Source organism: Sphaerodactylus townsendi, linkage group LG01, assembly GCF_021028975.2.
Source record: "Sphaerodactylus townsendi isolate TG3544 linkage group LG01, MPM_Stown_v2.3, whole genome shotgun sequence".
Classification (NCBI taxonomy): domain Eukaryota; kingdom Metazoa; phylum Chordata; class Lepidosauria; order Squamata; family Sphaerodactylidae; genus Sphaerodactylus; species Sphaerodactylus townsendi.
Window position 1 is genome coordinate 70,733,577 of NC_059425.1, and position 16,470 is coordinate 70,750,046.

A 16,470-nucleotide genomic window follows, 5' to 3' on the forward strand; every position below is an offset into this window, starting at 1 on the left:
TGGACATGACTAAAGCAACAGAAAATTAAGAAGCAAAGGAAGAGAGATAGACAAGCAGTCTGAAATATTCCCCACTGACATTAGGAGACTTCAGTTCTCCTTCATTACTTCCCCTATTATGGCAGTTAGTTCTGTGTGAAATGTGATTTAACATCCCATATTACATTACATGTACAGTCACACATATGCATAAGTGGCATCCTTTAGCCAGGGACATACGTAGAGAAAATGACATCCAGGTCAAGCACTGAAATTGTGCCCCCTCTTCAAACAGACTGAAGACACATTTTCCCTTGGGGACTAGAGGGGGGATTTTTTCATGTGGACTAGCCAATCTAGGAGGCAAGTGTTAGCTATAATACAAAGATAATGCAATATCCAAGGCTGTGAGGATGGAATCTGAAAGGGGCTGTGTGTGGTGCTAAAGCTTGTCCTGTTTCTGCCTCTGAGCAAACAAACCTTTTGTGTATGTGGGGATTAGTGTTTCTACAAACTTTTTGAAGCAGACAGCTAACCTCTCCGCAGCTACACCCAACCTTGTTTGAAAAAATATTGCCTGCCTCACAGTAAGGGGGTGTGTGACAAGATGGTACAGCAAGAAGGAATTTCTCAATTGTCACCTCTCCCCTCCCCCTGCACACCCAATGAGTCACAGGACTGCCTTCCTCTCCCTCATCTTGACTGCTTTCCTGGAACTGTCACACCTCACAAAGTCTCTTCCGCACTCACTCACATTGGACAACTTGTACAAGGAGTGGGTTTGATCAGTCCCCCATGGCTCACATCTGCAAGAGAGTTTTGCAGCCCCTGCTGTGTCTCTCTTCTAGCAGAGTGATTGCCAGAGACACTTTTGCAGGAGATACCCAGGCGGCAATAGACCACCTGCTCTGTCTGGAGGTTTCAGGGCTGGTGGGCCTAGTAGGTGCCTCTGAGGAATGAAGAAAGCACCAAGCTGTGCTGATCAGGGCCCAAGAGCAACCTCTCCTGCATGCCTGCGTTTCTGCACAGCGAGCTGGTGGGCAGTTCCAGGAGCTGCACTGGGTGCCCTGGATGGCTTGGTCTGGCCACTGCACAAAGAGGCAGCCACAACTACTAGCCCAGGGGGGCTCTGCTGTTTCTGCTCTCCAATCTTGGGTGAGCCAGCCAGATAGTGGCTGCCTCAAAGCCTCATGGGGGCGGGGGAGAGGTGAGCAGCCAAATGTGACCCAAGTGAGTGGTGACCCAGGTGAGTGGTGCCTGGGAGAGCCCCCTTCCCCTCAAGATATCCCCCTGCCTTTATCAACTATGGAGCTCAGAAGAATACAGATGGCTCTTGTTTCTGACTGCTTTTGTTTTACCTCTGTGACTGAGGATTTGTATCTCCCCGCTCGAAACCCTGCTGTCATAATGACACCAGATGTTTTCATATTGCCTCAGAATATTTATGTTGCTGCATTTCCAAGCACTGCTGATATGAACAGTGTTAGAAATGGTTGAAGCAAGGCTGAGCACAGCTTTTTTATGACCACTTACTGTTGAGGAGCTAGGTATAGAGTGCAAGTTATTATTTACCTGTGGCAGTGCTGAAGAAAGATTAGGGAGTTGGGAGCTCAGAATAGTGGTTGCCCCTCCATGTACCTCCATGGTGATTATTGAGAGGCAATCAGCAGAGTGGGACATCCAATAAACAAAACAATGTTTAAATTGCAGAAAACTGAAGAAGCTAAAACAAATCATAATCACTGACATGCCACATTTAACAATGCAGAAATTTCATAGTGGGATCATACTTAAAACAATAGGTAGTAAGTACTATATGCATTATAAATTATACACCACAGTCCCTATGCTTTTTGCCAAAGAATTTTTCTTTAGCATTTTGTTATGGTACAGCTGTAATTACCTATGTAAAAAAGACCTCATGAATAATTCTGGTTTGCCTAATTTGCAAAAAGTCAGGTGATTGAGAGTCTTCCTGACCTCATTAGGCAGGCTATTCCATAAGGTGGAAGATACAACAGAGAATGCACGTGTTTGAGCATTTGTTGTTTTTGCCCATTTGCAGAGTGGCTTCAAATGAGTGCAGCTGTAGTAGTGAAGCATGGGGAAGAGGCATTCTTGCAGGTATGAGGGACCAAGGCCATGAAGGGCTTTGTATGTGATTGCCAATGCCTTGAACTAAACCCAGTAACTGATGGACAGTAAATGGAGGGGCTACAGTTTGGGAGTAATGTGCACACCTCACGTAGCTCCTAGTAATAATGGCAATGCAAAATTCTGCACTAAGTGGAGTTTTCGTGTTGACTTTGAAGGAGCTATGTAGAGTGCATTACAGTACTGTAGTCTCAATATTAACCCTGGCATGGATCCAAGCGGCCAGATCAACCATGTTAAGCCGGGGCCATCTTCCAGACTAAAGTAAGTTGGAAGAAAGTGTGTGTGTGTGTGTGTGTGTGTGTGTGTGTGTGTGTGTGTGTGTGTGTGTGTGTGTGTGTGTGTGTGTTGGAAGAAAGTGTGTGTGTGTGTGTGTGTGTGTGTGTGTGTGTGTGTGTGTGTGTGTGTGTGTGTGTGTGTGTGTGTGTGTGTGTGTGTGTGTGTGTGTGTGTGTGTTGGGGAAGGGAGATTGTGGCTTGCATTGATTGTTTCTGCAGCAGCAATGCTGGATCCAGTATAATTCCTAGAATCTTAACTGAGTCATCACAGGTCAACTAAACCCCTAAAGAATAGGAAACACGATATCCATCAAGATCTCCACTTTTCCAACTAGCATCACTTCCATCTTGCCCAGGTTCAGTTTGTTCACTTTGAGCTATTTTACCACAGCCATTGGCCAGTGGCTCAATACGTCTACCACCGGTGACTCTATCAATCTGGCCTGAAACCAGACTGGAAAGAGACAAGAACACATAAGTCATCCAAGAAGACCTACAGATGATCTGCTACTGCTCTCAATCACTTTTCCCAGGAAGGGCACATTAGAGACTGTGCAATTTTTGGCCATGTAATTTTTTGGTGCAGATTTTTAAAATAGTGGATAGTTATCCACCTGCTTGAGTGGCCAAAGGAAGGTTCCATGAGTTAGGTGACTGATTTAGGATGGCTATAAGGGGTGCAGGGCGGTTTATCAAATCGAATAAATAATAATAGTAATTATTATTATTATTATTATAGTTCTCACATGATTTTAGCAGTCAGGAAGGTCAAGGATCCAGTGCACATGTGGTAGCTTTCATAGATCCCAGAATCCTGTCAGCATCCATCATGGTAACTAGGTCAAAATAGTCTATAAGCAGACCAGATACAATATTAGGCCTTTTATCTGCCAAGCCTAAAATTCAGGTGGCATTCTGATCAGAGCATCTTCCAGTTCTTTTATCTTGGTAATACAGTTGTAGCCATTGTGTAGTGAGAGCAGACAACTGTATTGCTTTAAACATCATACAAGGTAAGTGTGACTGCCAAGATTCATTTGTTCAAATGGTATTAAAGCTATGTAAGTTAAGACTTTTCGCTGGCATATTTGCTCACTGTGGCTTGCATCCTACCTACTATATCCGTGGGAACAAGGAGGGAGAGATTTTTGTCAGTTTCCGTTCCCATTCCTGGAGACCCCATCCCCCCAAGAGCAGCATGGGGGGCTGCCATGAAAAGGGGAAATTGGTTAAAATCACTCATACTCCATGCTTTTTGAAATTTCAGGAGGGATCGAGGCTATATTTTGCCCTGTATATGATATGATGAGGTTGCACAGCTCTCTTTCCATTGTGCTGATGCAGTCTAATTTTTCAAATTGATTCACATTGATGCAATAAGAAAAGGTGGTTTTGGTACTGTGAAACAGGTTTGCCAATCAACAGATGAAACCAGTGATTGTGATAGCATGACTAAAAATTGAACAGGCATTAGATTTCTCTCAGTAGTGCAGATCTTGTAATAGAGCAACATGATATTTTGAATATTTGTGTTTCACATTTGAAAGCAATAGCTATCCATTGTTGTTTCTGTGTAAACTGAGAATTCACAGCTACTGGTAATAACATAGTTTTTGACTCACTTCCTAGAGTGCCCTCTAGTGGCATCTCTGCCTTTTCTACCAGTTATAGTTAGGGAGAAATTAATTTCCCCTGATATTTCCATGAGCTCAGAGTAGAACAATTGGCACTGCTTAGCCTTGAGGGTTTATTTTTTTGAATTCTAAAGCTAAAAGAGATTGATCAGATGATGTTTGTTTAAAATGTATATTTTCCACTGATTGTAGACAAGGGTTTGGTACCAACTCTGGACGAATCTCAAAAACATTCCAGAAATGTTTGCCTTGGGGTGAGGGATTTGAATTTCTCTTGGCTGATTTAAATCTTTTGGGGTTCACATTTCTTCAGTGTTACATAAAATGAGTATATTGGCCAAGAATTTGCAAAACAGCAATATCAGCAAAAATAAATGGGCATAGAGGGTGAATTTTATTCATTAAAATTATTGCTTTTGTATCAAGCCTGAGACTGGAAACATTTTTTCCATGATGCAGTTGCAAAAAGAACCAATAACATCAGGGGTGGCCAACCTATGGCACTCCAGATGTTCATGGACTACAATTCCCATCAGCCCCTGCCAGCATGGCCAATTCTAGCCTGCTTTTCTCAATGAGATTCAAGGCAGATTACACAATGTAAGATTACACAGATTACACAGCACGGCCAATGGGAATTGCAGTCTATGAACATCGGGAGTGCCATAGGTTGGCCACCCCTGATGTCATTCGACCTGGCAAAAGTAGACAAAGGTCTTAAATACCAGTTTCTGTTAGCTGCAAATAAATGTGTGGGTGATTTTTTCCTGATAGCAGGCATATTATCCTATCAGTTTGATAGCAGGAATAAGTGTGAGAAAGTTGATATTTTTGCAGCAAGTTATATGAGAAAGCAAACATTCTGTTACCTCTTTGCAAATGTTCACAGTGAGGTCAGAAGGAGTGCACACCATTGAGCAGACTTGAATAAGAGTTTGGGTATACTTGCTTAGAGCTGGAATTCTAATTGCTTTAATCAGTAACTGTCTACATCAAATAACAAAATTATGTTTAAAAAATAGTTGCCATGCTTCCCAGTATATTAGGAATTAAGTGCTGAAGAAAATCTTGGATATAGTCACCAGTCATACTGTATTGCCTTTCACTGGGTAAATGCTGCTGTAATCTCAAGGAGTACAAACTGTGGGTTGAACGCACCTTGATGCTAAATAAGCCAAATATATTTTATTAGCTCAATCAGCCTTTCTTATGTTAATGTGGAATGGAATGGCTGCTGAACATGTAAGCATATTGTTTATGTCAGAAAAATTTGTTACAGGCATGCACAAATAATACAGAGAGTCTGGCTAGTTGTGATAGAATTGATGGAGTGATGGGATAAAGCTTGATCCAGACTTCCTGAATTACTTTTACTGTCTCTAGATTCAGAAGTACGTGATAGGAAAACTGGCACAAATTCCATCACATGCTTCTGAATCCAGAGAGTGAAGAAGCAATTCAGGCAGATTGGTGCTGACATTCCCCCATCCGTAGCTCATTTTTGATAAGTTTGTGATAAGTTTGAACAGGCCTTAGATATTCCTGTAATGGTATGAGAGCAGACTGCAAACAATGGCCATTGGAAGTCTACCAGTGGGGCACAAATTAACTTGGAGGGGCTATAATTGGTCTACAGGGCTTTTCTCACCTGGGCCTTGATGTTATACATCTATGAAGCTAAATATCACCTTACTAGCATACTATTCTCTAAGGAAATGTCTTTTGCACTTGGTGATCAGCCAAGCACTGAGAATGTTGCTGCTGTAGCACTTAAAAAATATTTGTGATAAAATCTAATAAGCATGTGGTGCTTTTTATGCAGCTGTAAATGAAAGCCAGAATGTTTTGGGGGAAGAAACAGTAATCTTAAGGAATACTGAGTCCAAGTTCTTGGATCTGGTCTAGAATAGCTCTGACCCAGAGAAAGGCAATTCCTGAATTCTGCTTTCACATATATATACTTCTTCGAGACCGCATCACCCCGTATGTCCCTGCACGGCCTCTACGCTCAATGGAGGCTAATCTATTAGTGGTCCCTGGCCCCTCAATGGTCTTGACTGGCCTCCCACCTTGAGCCAGGGCCTTCGGCTCAGCCCGGCCTGAATGGAACACTCTCCTCCACGTGATTAGGGCCCAAGGACATAGCAGTGTCGCAGGGCCTGTAAGCGAGGAGGCTGTTCATGGCCGGGCCTTTGGAGGGACCAGCGGCTGAAATGGTGCCCCAGCGTCACCTCAGATACCTATGTGTGGCCACCCTCCCCCCTTCTTTCTCTGGGAGAATTTTAGCGAAAAATGGGAGGTTGTTGGGAGCCTTCCATTATTATTATTACATGTGAAATATTTGTGTAACAGCTGTTTTAAAGATTTTAATAACTTATTTATGTTTATGTTGTACACAGCCGAGCCCCAGGGGATGGGGGCGGTATAAAAGACTAAAAATAAAATAAATAAATAAATAAAATAAATAACTTCTTGGGCCGCATCACCCCATTATGTCCCTGCCACGGCCTCTCACGGCTCAATGGAGGCTGTCTATTAGTGGTCCCTGGCCCCTCAGATGGTCTTGGCTGGCCTCCCACCTTGGGCCAGGGCAGCTGAAGCTCTGGCCCGGCCTGAATGTGAACACTCTCCCTCGGCGTGATTAGGGCCCTGCAGGAGGACATAGCCGAGTTCCGCAGGGCCTGTAAGCGAGGAGGCTGTTCATGGCCGGGCCTTTGGAGAGAGACCAACGGCTGAAATGGTGCCCCAGCGGCCCTGTCACCTCAGATACTGCATCTATGTGGCTCGCCACCCCTCCCCCCTTCTTTTCTCTGGGAGAATTTTAGCGAAAAATAGGAGGTTGGTGGGACGCCTTCCATTATTATTATTACATGTGTAGTATTGTGTAACCGCTGTTTTAAAGATTTTAATAACTTATTTATTATGTTTTATGTTGTACACCGCCCAGAGCCCCCAGGGGATGGGGCGGTATAAAAGTTTAAAAAATAAATAAATAAATAAATAAAATAAATACACTAGCAATAACGTCTGCTGTAGGGTAAGCAATACAGTGGGCCTAGATAGGGCAGGGAATTAGGGCAGGTCGGGGACTGAACAGCAGGCTGATGGGCTTGCTGGGGATGGTGGGGGTAGGGGGAAGGCGGGGGAGGGCTTGCTAGAGGTGGGGGAGGCAGGGAGGACTGAGGGCCTGCTCTGTCCATGAATCCTCTGATCCACAGACAAGGAAGCTTGCTAGGGTGGGGGAGAGGTGGGGAGGCTTGCTAGGGGTGGAAGAGGTAGGAGGGCTTGCTCAGCCCATGCATCCTCTGATCCATGGGCAGGGAAGCTTGTTGGGGGTGGGAGGAGGGAGAGAGGGCTTGCTCAGAGGACGCACAGGCAAGGAGGCTAGGGGAAGTGGCAGGAGGCAGCAATGGCTTGGCTGCTGCTCCAGGGCGGGGATGGGTGGAGGGTTCATCGTCATTGGATATTCCATCCCTTAGTGCTTTATTATTGGTAAGATATGTATCTGAATAGGAAAAGATGGTTTAATTGTTTTTGTCCTGTTTTAGTCACTGATTTTGGTAAGTTAGTCCTGAATCTGGTTGTAGGTACATTGCAAGGATGAACTGCTTTTCCCACAAATATCCTGAAAGAAGGAACTAAAAAAGTGGTTGTGGTGGGTTTTCCAGGCTGTGTGGCCGTGGTCTGGTGGATCTTGTTCCTAACGTTTCGCCTGCATCTGTGTCTGGCATCTTCAGAGGTGCATCACAGAAGGAAGTCTGTTACACAGACTTGAGGGATATGGGAAAGGGTAGTGTGCATCACCAAAAGCAAAACAAAAAAAACAGCTGTACTCTGTTTCACCAAAAGAAAAAAACCAACATTGTAACTTCATTCACCACCTGCTGGACCGTCTTTGTTCTAGAATGCACCATTTGTGTCCTAGTGCCTACCTAACAGAACTAGGTATACCATAGGTGAAAGGCTCATCTCAACTTATTTGTCTTCTTGGTGGCCCATGGTATCCATAAAACTCTCCTTCAGCACCACATTTCAAATGAATTAACTTTTTACCTGTCATCTTTCTTTGTTGTCCAACTACATAGTGCACAGTAATGCACTATACATAGTAATGGGGAATACTATAGTATGAATTATTTTGATCTTGGCTTTTAGCCTGTATTAAAACACTTGACCTAATGTACTTCCAGTTAAATTAATTGGTTCAATCTCATTTTTCAAAGCTGCTTGGTACTATAATTAAAGATTAATGGTTTAACTGGAGTGCTGACAAGTAAAGTGGAAATATTAATACCCTGGTGCTCCAGCCAGAATTCCTTTTCTTAAATCTAGAGTACACTCATTTAACCTGATAGTAGATTGATTTAGAATTTATTTTCTTGGATGAAGTAATGATTGAGGTGGAAGGCAAATTGTACTGCACTATGCATCTTTTGTTCTACATTTTTTTGGTGTGTTACATTAAACCCATGTACTAACTAATATGAGTAAGAAAAACTCTTTCTATAGGATTGATGATCCTTACAGAACTGTATGGCTTCATGTTTCTTTGCATTGCTTTAACTCACAATGAATGCAAAATTTGAGCACTGCAACCAGGCTCAGACTTTTGTTTCATTTTATCCATCTTTCCAAGCTAGAACTTCACCCGAGACAATATTTTTTAAAAATTCTATACGTTTAAAAAGGAATTAAAACAATGCAAAATAAAAAGCTGAATCATAACATTCCAAAGCATGTGAAACAATTTATTAATTTGCAGCTAACATATAAATATGGAAAGAAACCTTTCTCCTAGAGAATATTTACTAGTGTGTGGGACAATACAATTATATAGATGAAGAATAAAGGACCAATAAAGTATGTTTTGACAATGTATTCCTGCCTGTTAAGAAAGTAGCTGGATTAAGCCATGTGTTTGGGAGTGTACAAGCATAAATCCATGTACCCCTATTTAAAAGGTGTGGTACACCATTAACAATGGGCCTCCAGATGTAGTTCCCTACCTTCACCAGGTCAAGTATATGCTCTCTGTAAAATGGCTACAACTTGACACAGGGCTTTAAAAAAAAAAGCTTAATTTAAAGTGCACTGAAAGTGAAGGCAAAGGGCATGATCATTGCATTTGAAAGAGAACAACCAATGAGGCCCAAATCTATAATCTGCTATCTGGGGGCAGGGAAGCATATAAGGCAGACTATTCTGGGGAAATCTTGCAAGACCTTAGGAACAATATCAGCTGGAGTCTGAATCCCTTAATGAGTGACAATACTAAAATGAGTGTCAATACTAAAAATAGGATGTTGAACAACTAACAGGATAACTTGGAGCTTGTTAGAGAAGCATACAGAGAAGTTGCTAGGTCCTGGTGATTTCCCAACTTTCTCTTTTCCCATGAAACAAGCTGCAGTACCAGCTTGGGACTAGCTCTCAAGGAGAGGAGATGGGAAGCATAGAAGCAGCAACACATGAAACAGTATTCCTCATCCCACTCTTTCAGAATACATAAGGAGAAGATAGGCACCTTTGTGAGGATTGTGGCTTAAAAGTTCACATACGCTAAGTGTTCAGGTACTATCCCATATCTACAAAGTATATTTGTAAGATAGAAAACTAGCCACATTTTACATGGAGCATAAGATTTTGATCTTGCCCCGTGGCAAATTCATCAATTTTTCTGTGAATACTTTTTTTTAAGTCTGCACTAGTAAGATTGAAATGTACCCCACTGATAGACACAGGACTCTTTAGGTGAAAAAACATGAACAGCCCCCCCTGCCTGCCCATCACGTAAGGCAATTATATTGAGCTTTTCTTTAGTCGTATATTTCATAACAATTTCTAAAATAGATTATACCTTTCAGTTATTGTCAGTTCACAAAAAATGGATGAACCTGATCCAGTGGAAGAGGCACTTCGGGCACAAATTGAAGAGGAGAAAATCAGGTTGTTTCAGTGTGTCTTGTTTTTAAAACTTTATATTTCATGTACATCTTTCATATATGCTATTAACTCTTTTGTATGATACATGAGTCATAGTTCAACAGGGGGGGAATTATACATCTGAATAGATAACTAACCAATCCATTATAACAGAGGACTGTGAGTTTTTCTCTTCTCCCTAACCTTCCAAGCCACTATCTCTAACCCATAGGGAGAACTGTTTCCACTTCCAGTTGAAATCAGATTTATTAACATTCTGGAACACTCAGGAACTGCAAGCAAAGCTGCTGTTTGTGCACATGGTTCCCAATCAAAGCAATACACACATCAAGCCAGCTTGCATATGCTCATTGTCCTCACTGAATCTAGATATTTGTCAGTAATAACCAAGATTAAAGCATGGATTAGGAGAGAGAAGACATGATGGTCCCAGCATGCCATTTCTCCTCCAAGAGTAAAAAAGGACCTAATGCTTTATTTGATGGAAATTCCACTTAAGTTTCCTTATTTCAGTCACATCTTGCAACCGCATCGTTTGACATAATATAGTTAAAAGATGAAGGGGGAAGATGGGAAATTTTGGTGGGACTGAAATACATATTCTGAAATCACCAATCACTCACACTAATTGCTACCAGCTAGGTCATAGCATGCTTATGTGTATTATACATTTTCAGTGTTTAAATGTGTTTAATTCAACATGATGATCCAGCATGCCACAAGGCATTTTCTTTTACTCATCAATAGCATTTCTTCCCTGGAGGCTAGGAGGACATCTTGTAAGGGATATTCCTCCTCTACTCATTCACAGGAAAAGCTTTCTTGTCACTTCCTGCAGGAGCCTGGGTGGCCATCTTCTCTCCAGTATTTTTCCTGCCTCAGCAGGGAGAGCACGGTTTAACCTAGATTTTCTCTTTGTCTTGTACTTATTCCCGTGCCTTAGTGTTTGTCCTCCCTCTCCACCTCTTATCTTCATTAGAGAAGATAAGACAGAGAGAGTAGTTTCCACACTGCGACGGTCTCCCAGACCAGTCAGAGATCTTTCCCATGCTTTTTCAGGTGAGACGCTTAAAATGGTGGCCAGGTCATTCTCCCCGCCCCCCCCCCCAAGGGAGAGCTTTGCACGATCGTCTGCAGAAGGGACATGGGCCGCCAGAGCAAGGGAACCTCGATCCCACTCAGGAAGCCCCCAGCCTCCCCCCTGAGCAGGGAAATCAGCCTCAGTTTGTCAGCACTCAGGCAGACCGAGGGGAAAGTGGTGCCACATCCTTCACAAAGAAGTGTTGGACTTTTAAGGAAGAGAGCTCAGCATTCCCGCAGGGTGCAGCCATCTGTAGCGGCTCCACAGCCAGCACCATCAGCTCTCCCAGAGCCACAGAGTGCCCGGTTTCAACCCCCGGAGACACCAGGACTGCAGAAACACAAGAGATTCATCAACTCAGGCAAGATCAGATCACGCTGGGGGGAAGTGGGGAGGCCACAGATTCAGTGACATGGGCTGCTCTACTCGTGAGTAGCCCAGACTGATGGCAGAACACTCCCCCAGCCACCCTAGCTGAGTTTTTCCAGTAGGCTATGCGAGAAGAAATCCACCAGTATCACCTGGCCAGGGAAAGTCATGGTCCCCCCCCTCATGTCCCCAGGCACAGCTCTAGATCCCCCTATAGCCCCCATAGGTGGAGTTCTAGAACTCAGCACCAGGACCCCTTAGGGTTCCCAAGGAAAGAAGAGTCCAGTGACCCAGAGGAGAGGGTGCATTATGACTACTTCTCTGACTCGGATCTCCCATTGGACTCCTCAGAGCAATTTCTGTGTTTTTTCAAACCAGAGGATTTGCAATTTCTCATCAGCAAAACAATAATGGCCCTGGACTTAAGAACTCTGAGGATGTGGAGGATCCCTAAGTTCCCTCCACTTCCTCTAATAAACCAATCAAAGGGTGCCCTAGGAACAATAAGGATTATTTCCCCCAAGAGGGCTATGACAAAAACTTTTTTCCATTGCCTGGGTGCTTGAGGGGTGCATCAGGAGGGAATGGATCAACCCAGCATCCAATAAGGGGATGCCTTCTTCTTTTAGAAAGCTCTACATGGTTCCTCAGTACATCCACAGCAAGCTTCAGGTACCTCCGGTTGATGCCTTAGTGGCAGCCCTCCATTTGGGATGCTTGGTTGCCAAGGAGGGCGAAGCCAACATCAAGGACCCACTAGATAAAAGATCAGATTCCATTCTCAGCTCTCCGCAGCCATAAAGGCACTCGCCCCATCCTCCACAGTGGCCACAACAACCATGGTGTAGCTCAACAGGATTTTTGGAGATGCTTCTCCTTGAAGAGCAAGGGATCAGGGAAGGAGTAGAAAGGGTCCTCTTAGCCAATTCCTTCCTAGCCGATGCAGTATTCGATGCACTTGCGCTAGTGATGTGCTCCATGGCCTCCACTGTCGTGGCACGACGCAACTCGTGGCTATGCCCCTGGCAGGCAGACACCCACTCAAAGACCATAGTTGCAGACTGTATTTGGAAGGGACTTGGGGCAGATAGAAACCAGAGATAAAAAGAAATCAATGCCCAAGTTCGTTAGACAGGAGCACCCACAGGGAATGCCCAGGCCCACCTATAGGTCACAAAGTCCTACCCAGAGCTCCCAGAGATGGAGGCCACCTAGCATGGCAACCTCAGGGGGACTTTAGAGGGCAAGATAATTTTTGCCCCCTGACCAAAGCAGGAAAGCCATTTCAAGCTGACTGTTCAGCAAGACAGTACCTATTCATTCTTGATTAGTTCCAACAATCTTGGCTCTATTCCCTGCCTAATTAGTTTCTTCCAGAGTAGTTCTCTGTGTATAGAATCAAAAGCACCCCAGAAGTCAATAAAGACTGCATATAGGGAGCACTTTTTTCTCCTGTATTTGGTAATCAAGCAGCTTAACACCAAGCAGTGGTCAAGGGTTGTTTTGCCCCATTGGAACCCTATTTGTTCTTTTCCTATGACATTATTGGGGGAGATCCATTCGACTAGTTCCCCAGGAAGGTATTTAACATAAAGCTTGCCCAAGACTGAAAGAAGACTGATTGGTCGATAATTGGAAGGGCAAAAGGGATCTCCCTTTTTATATATAGTTACAATAATCGAGTAGCACCACTCAAGAGGAGTTGTACCTCTTTGATTTATCATGGTAAACAGGGATTCCAGAATGAGGGACCACCACTCCCTAAACACTATAAACCAGTCAGGTAGAAGCGTGTCAGGGCCAGCAGCTTTACCTCGTTTGAGTTGGCCAATAAGTTGTCCAGTCTCATGGGGATTCACGGGTGACCAGGGGTTGTCAGGGGGTAGCTCTCCAGTGAGGATGATATGAGACTTCTGGAGGTCTCCCATGGTTTCCAAAAAAAATTTGTACCATTGGATACTTGGAATACTAGAAGGAGATGTGCTGTTATCTCTAAGTCCCCCAGAAACAATTTTCCAAAATCTTCTAGAGTCATTAGCCTGTTTTGACTGAATAAGGGAATTCCAACAATGATCTATTGCCTCCTGGTGATTGGCCTGGAGTTGCTGGGCCAGGTTTTTGTCAATATATTCAGTGCTAAAGGCCACACTAAAAGAATATTACGAGCTCCATGAAAAACTGATTTTTTTATTTTATTTAAAAGTAAAACTTTGCAGGAATGTTCTTACAACATGGATCAGAACCACATAATCAAAATGAACATTTGTCTGAATGGTATCTTGAAGAAAATAGATTTCATGTTGAATAGTTGCATCTAGACCAAAAAAATTTATTTTCCATTCATAAAAGATCTTTGTCATGGAGTAGATATGGATCTTGTTAGGACTGCACACAGGTCTAAGTATACCTGAAAATATTTATTCTTATAAGTATAAAAATTATGACTGTATAGTCAACATTCTCTCTTTTTCCTAAACTGTAGCTATAAAACAATGTTCACTCGCTTGAAAGGAATGAAGATAGAGATTGAACACTTACAACACCTTATGGAAAAAGTGAAGGTGAAATTACAAAAAGACTTTGAAGCATGGTGGTCTGAAGAGGCAAAAAAGTTACAGGTATTATGGTATTTTCATCTGGTCTATTTAAAATGAGTTTTATATTTGCTAGCTCCTACAAACATTCTAAGATATTTTAGGTATAATGCAGTTCAGATTTTGAGCCAATTGTTTCAACTTAGTTTTGCCTATATATTAATTTAGGATCATCTTAACATTTAGCTGATGATTGGCATACTAGGTGACTTTGTTTGAATTTTAGCCTGTATAAAATTCTAATCTAAAATTCATCCAACACCTGATTCAGTTGGAAAGACTGAAAGTTGAGCTTTGACATTTTAGAACTGGTCTTCAGCATACCAGCCCAGCCTAGCACATAAAAAACTTCTGACTCTAGACTTATTATGGAAGGTGAGGTGTTATGGAACTAGATGAAATGTTGTAAATTAGAATTATAGAGTAAGATTGTAGATTTACTCAGAATTTGATTTTAATGGGATAGGGATTAGTCCATTGCTTTTCACTTTTGAAACTCCCATTGTACCTACTTAATGTTTGTTTAGATGCATGAAGAAAAGCCACCTTTGCTTAATTCACCCTTGTTTCTTGAAGCCCAGCCAAACTCCAGCCAATGTGATAACCGGTAAGTTGGGTATCTTTTTGAAAAAGTCTTTAATATTGACGAGTCCATAATTCTTAGAGTTTGTTCCAGTCTTGGCTTTGGTCACATAACTGTGTTTTTTGTCATGGAAATTATTTGGAATGTCAGTCAGACATTAAGTATTCTGTGGCAAGTTTTTGATATGATAGTTAATGTTTCAATTAAGATGTTGTGGGTTTTCCAGGTTGTATGGCCATGTTCCACTAGTATTTTCTCCTGACATTTTGCCTGCATCTGCATCTACTGAACATGGCCATACAACCCAGAAAACAAACATCCTAGTGATTCCGGCTGTGAAAGCCTTCAACAATAGTATGTCAATTCATCCATAAGGACTGACCCTTACTTCAGCAAATGTATGAATTACTAGGTTCTTTTGTTGTTGGCTTTGGTACTCAAATGGTAGACTGTCAGGTTGCCTAGGAGGCCTAAGTGTTATGAATATCAGACATGTAAAAGATAAAAAACCAAGAGCATGAACAAAATGTGATATTCTATGAAGAAGAGGCTATGTAGTTCTATTTTTATTTTGATATATCTGGTATCACATATGCCATTATAGTCGTAATGACCCTTTTAAATTCTTCATGGACTTTTTCTTTCCAGATATTCATGGCACTTTAGTGTTAAGCCTGTTAAAACCATTTTATGCAGCTATGTTCTCAGTGTGAAACATGAAGAATTTGAAATGGAGCTCTTAACATTGTGAGAGGGAACAGCAAACTTTTATACCCCACTGTGCTGAAAATTTATTCTTGTACTCCTGCCTATTTGAGGCATTAACATTTCAGAGTCAAAGTTTCTGGTTTCTTACATTTAAGAATATAAAATAACATAATGTTCAATTCCCAAGGATTCCATGAACCTGAATGACACAGTAACCTTACTTATTCATTCCCATAATTACATAGGATGAGACCTTTGGTTTGATATTTTCCCTCAGCTCCATGGCCCCGGACCACAAAAAGCTCTTTGCTATCAAGTAAACACAGAACCAAGCTGGTAATTTGCTCATAAAAATGAATCTAATCACCATTTCCCACAAAAGTTGACATGAATATATACTATGCAACAACAAATGTAAATCAGTATATTTAATACCATTTGTCAACGGGAATTTAGACAACAGATGTGTAAAAATTAAAATTTAGCTTACTCAATATTAGAATCATAAGAATAAGACAACTAAATTAACATGAACAGCATGTGTTGTGCACAAATTTTAGGACCATATCTTTTTATATTTTGTGTGGATGATTGCACATATAACTATTCTAAAATACAATTCCACTTTAATAGATAGCATGGTATTCACAATATGTTGTTATGATTTGTGGCATACATTATGATTGCTGTTGTTTTTTTAAAGATGTAAATCTACTTTCATGAGCACAATTTTGGATTCCTGCAGCACCCAGACCTTTTCATTTGTAAAAAAATAAATTCATGAGAGTGAGCAGACCCTTCAAATGAAGTATCTGATAGAGCATAAAGAGCTACAGAAGAAGCAATTTAATTAAATTTAATATGTATGCAGAAAGACTTACAGTGTGCCAAATCTTATTTGGTGCCCCAAAATGTATGTAATGTCAGCACTTCAAGGTGACGGTAAATGGTAGCCAAATGTATGGTGGAAGACAAAATGAAAATCTAATGCAAATTGTGTGAACCAAATTCAAGTGCCGCATACACAAGAAAACCTCCAGTGCTAATATATCCTTGAGAGTATGTTCAGACAATTCATGTGAAGATTGTACTCTTTTTTTCCCTCCAAAAGAGGCTTTCCTGTACTGGAAAAGTCCTCCCTTTAAGA

General features: G+C 41.9%; 1 protein-coding gene across 2 annotated transcripts in view; it reads left to right on the forward strand.

The window, feature by feature from the left end:
• KIF6 (kinesin family member 6) overlaps positions 1-16,470 on the forward strand; it is a 182,656-nt gene that overhangs the window by 149,280 nt on the left and 16,906 nt on the right. For both annotated transcript variants that reach the window (XM_048517665.1, XM_048517750.1), the window contains 3 exons: positions 9,910-9,991; positions 13,921-14,056; positions 14,560-14,639. In XM_048517665.1, coding sequence (XP_048373622.1) covers positions 9,910-9,991; positions 13,921-14,056; positions 14,560-14,639 — 298 coding nt within the window. The remainder of the gene's footprint in view (positions 1-9,909; positions 9,992-13,920; positions 14,057-14,559; positions 14,640-16,470) is intronic.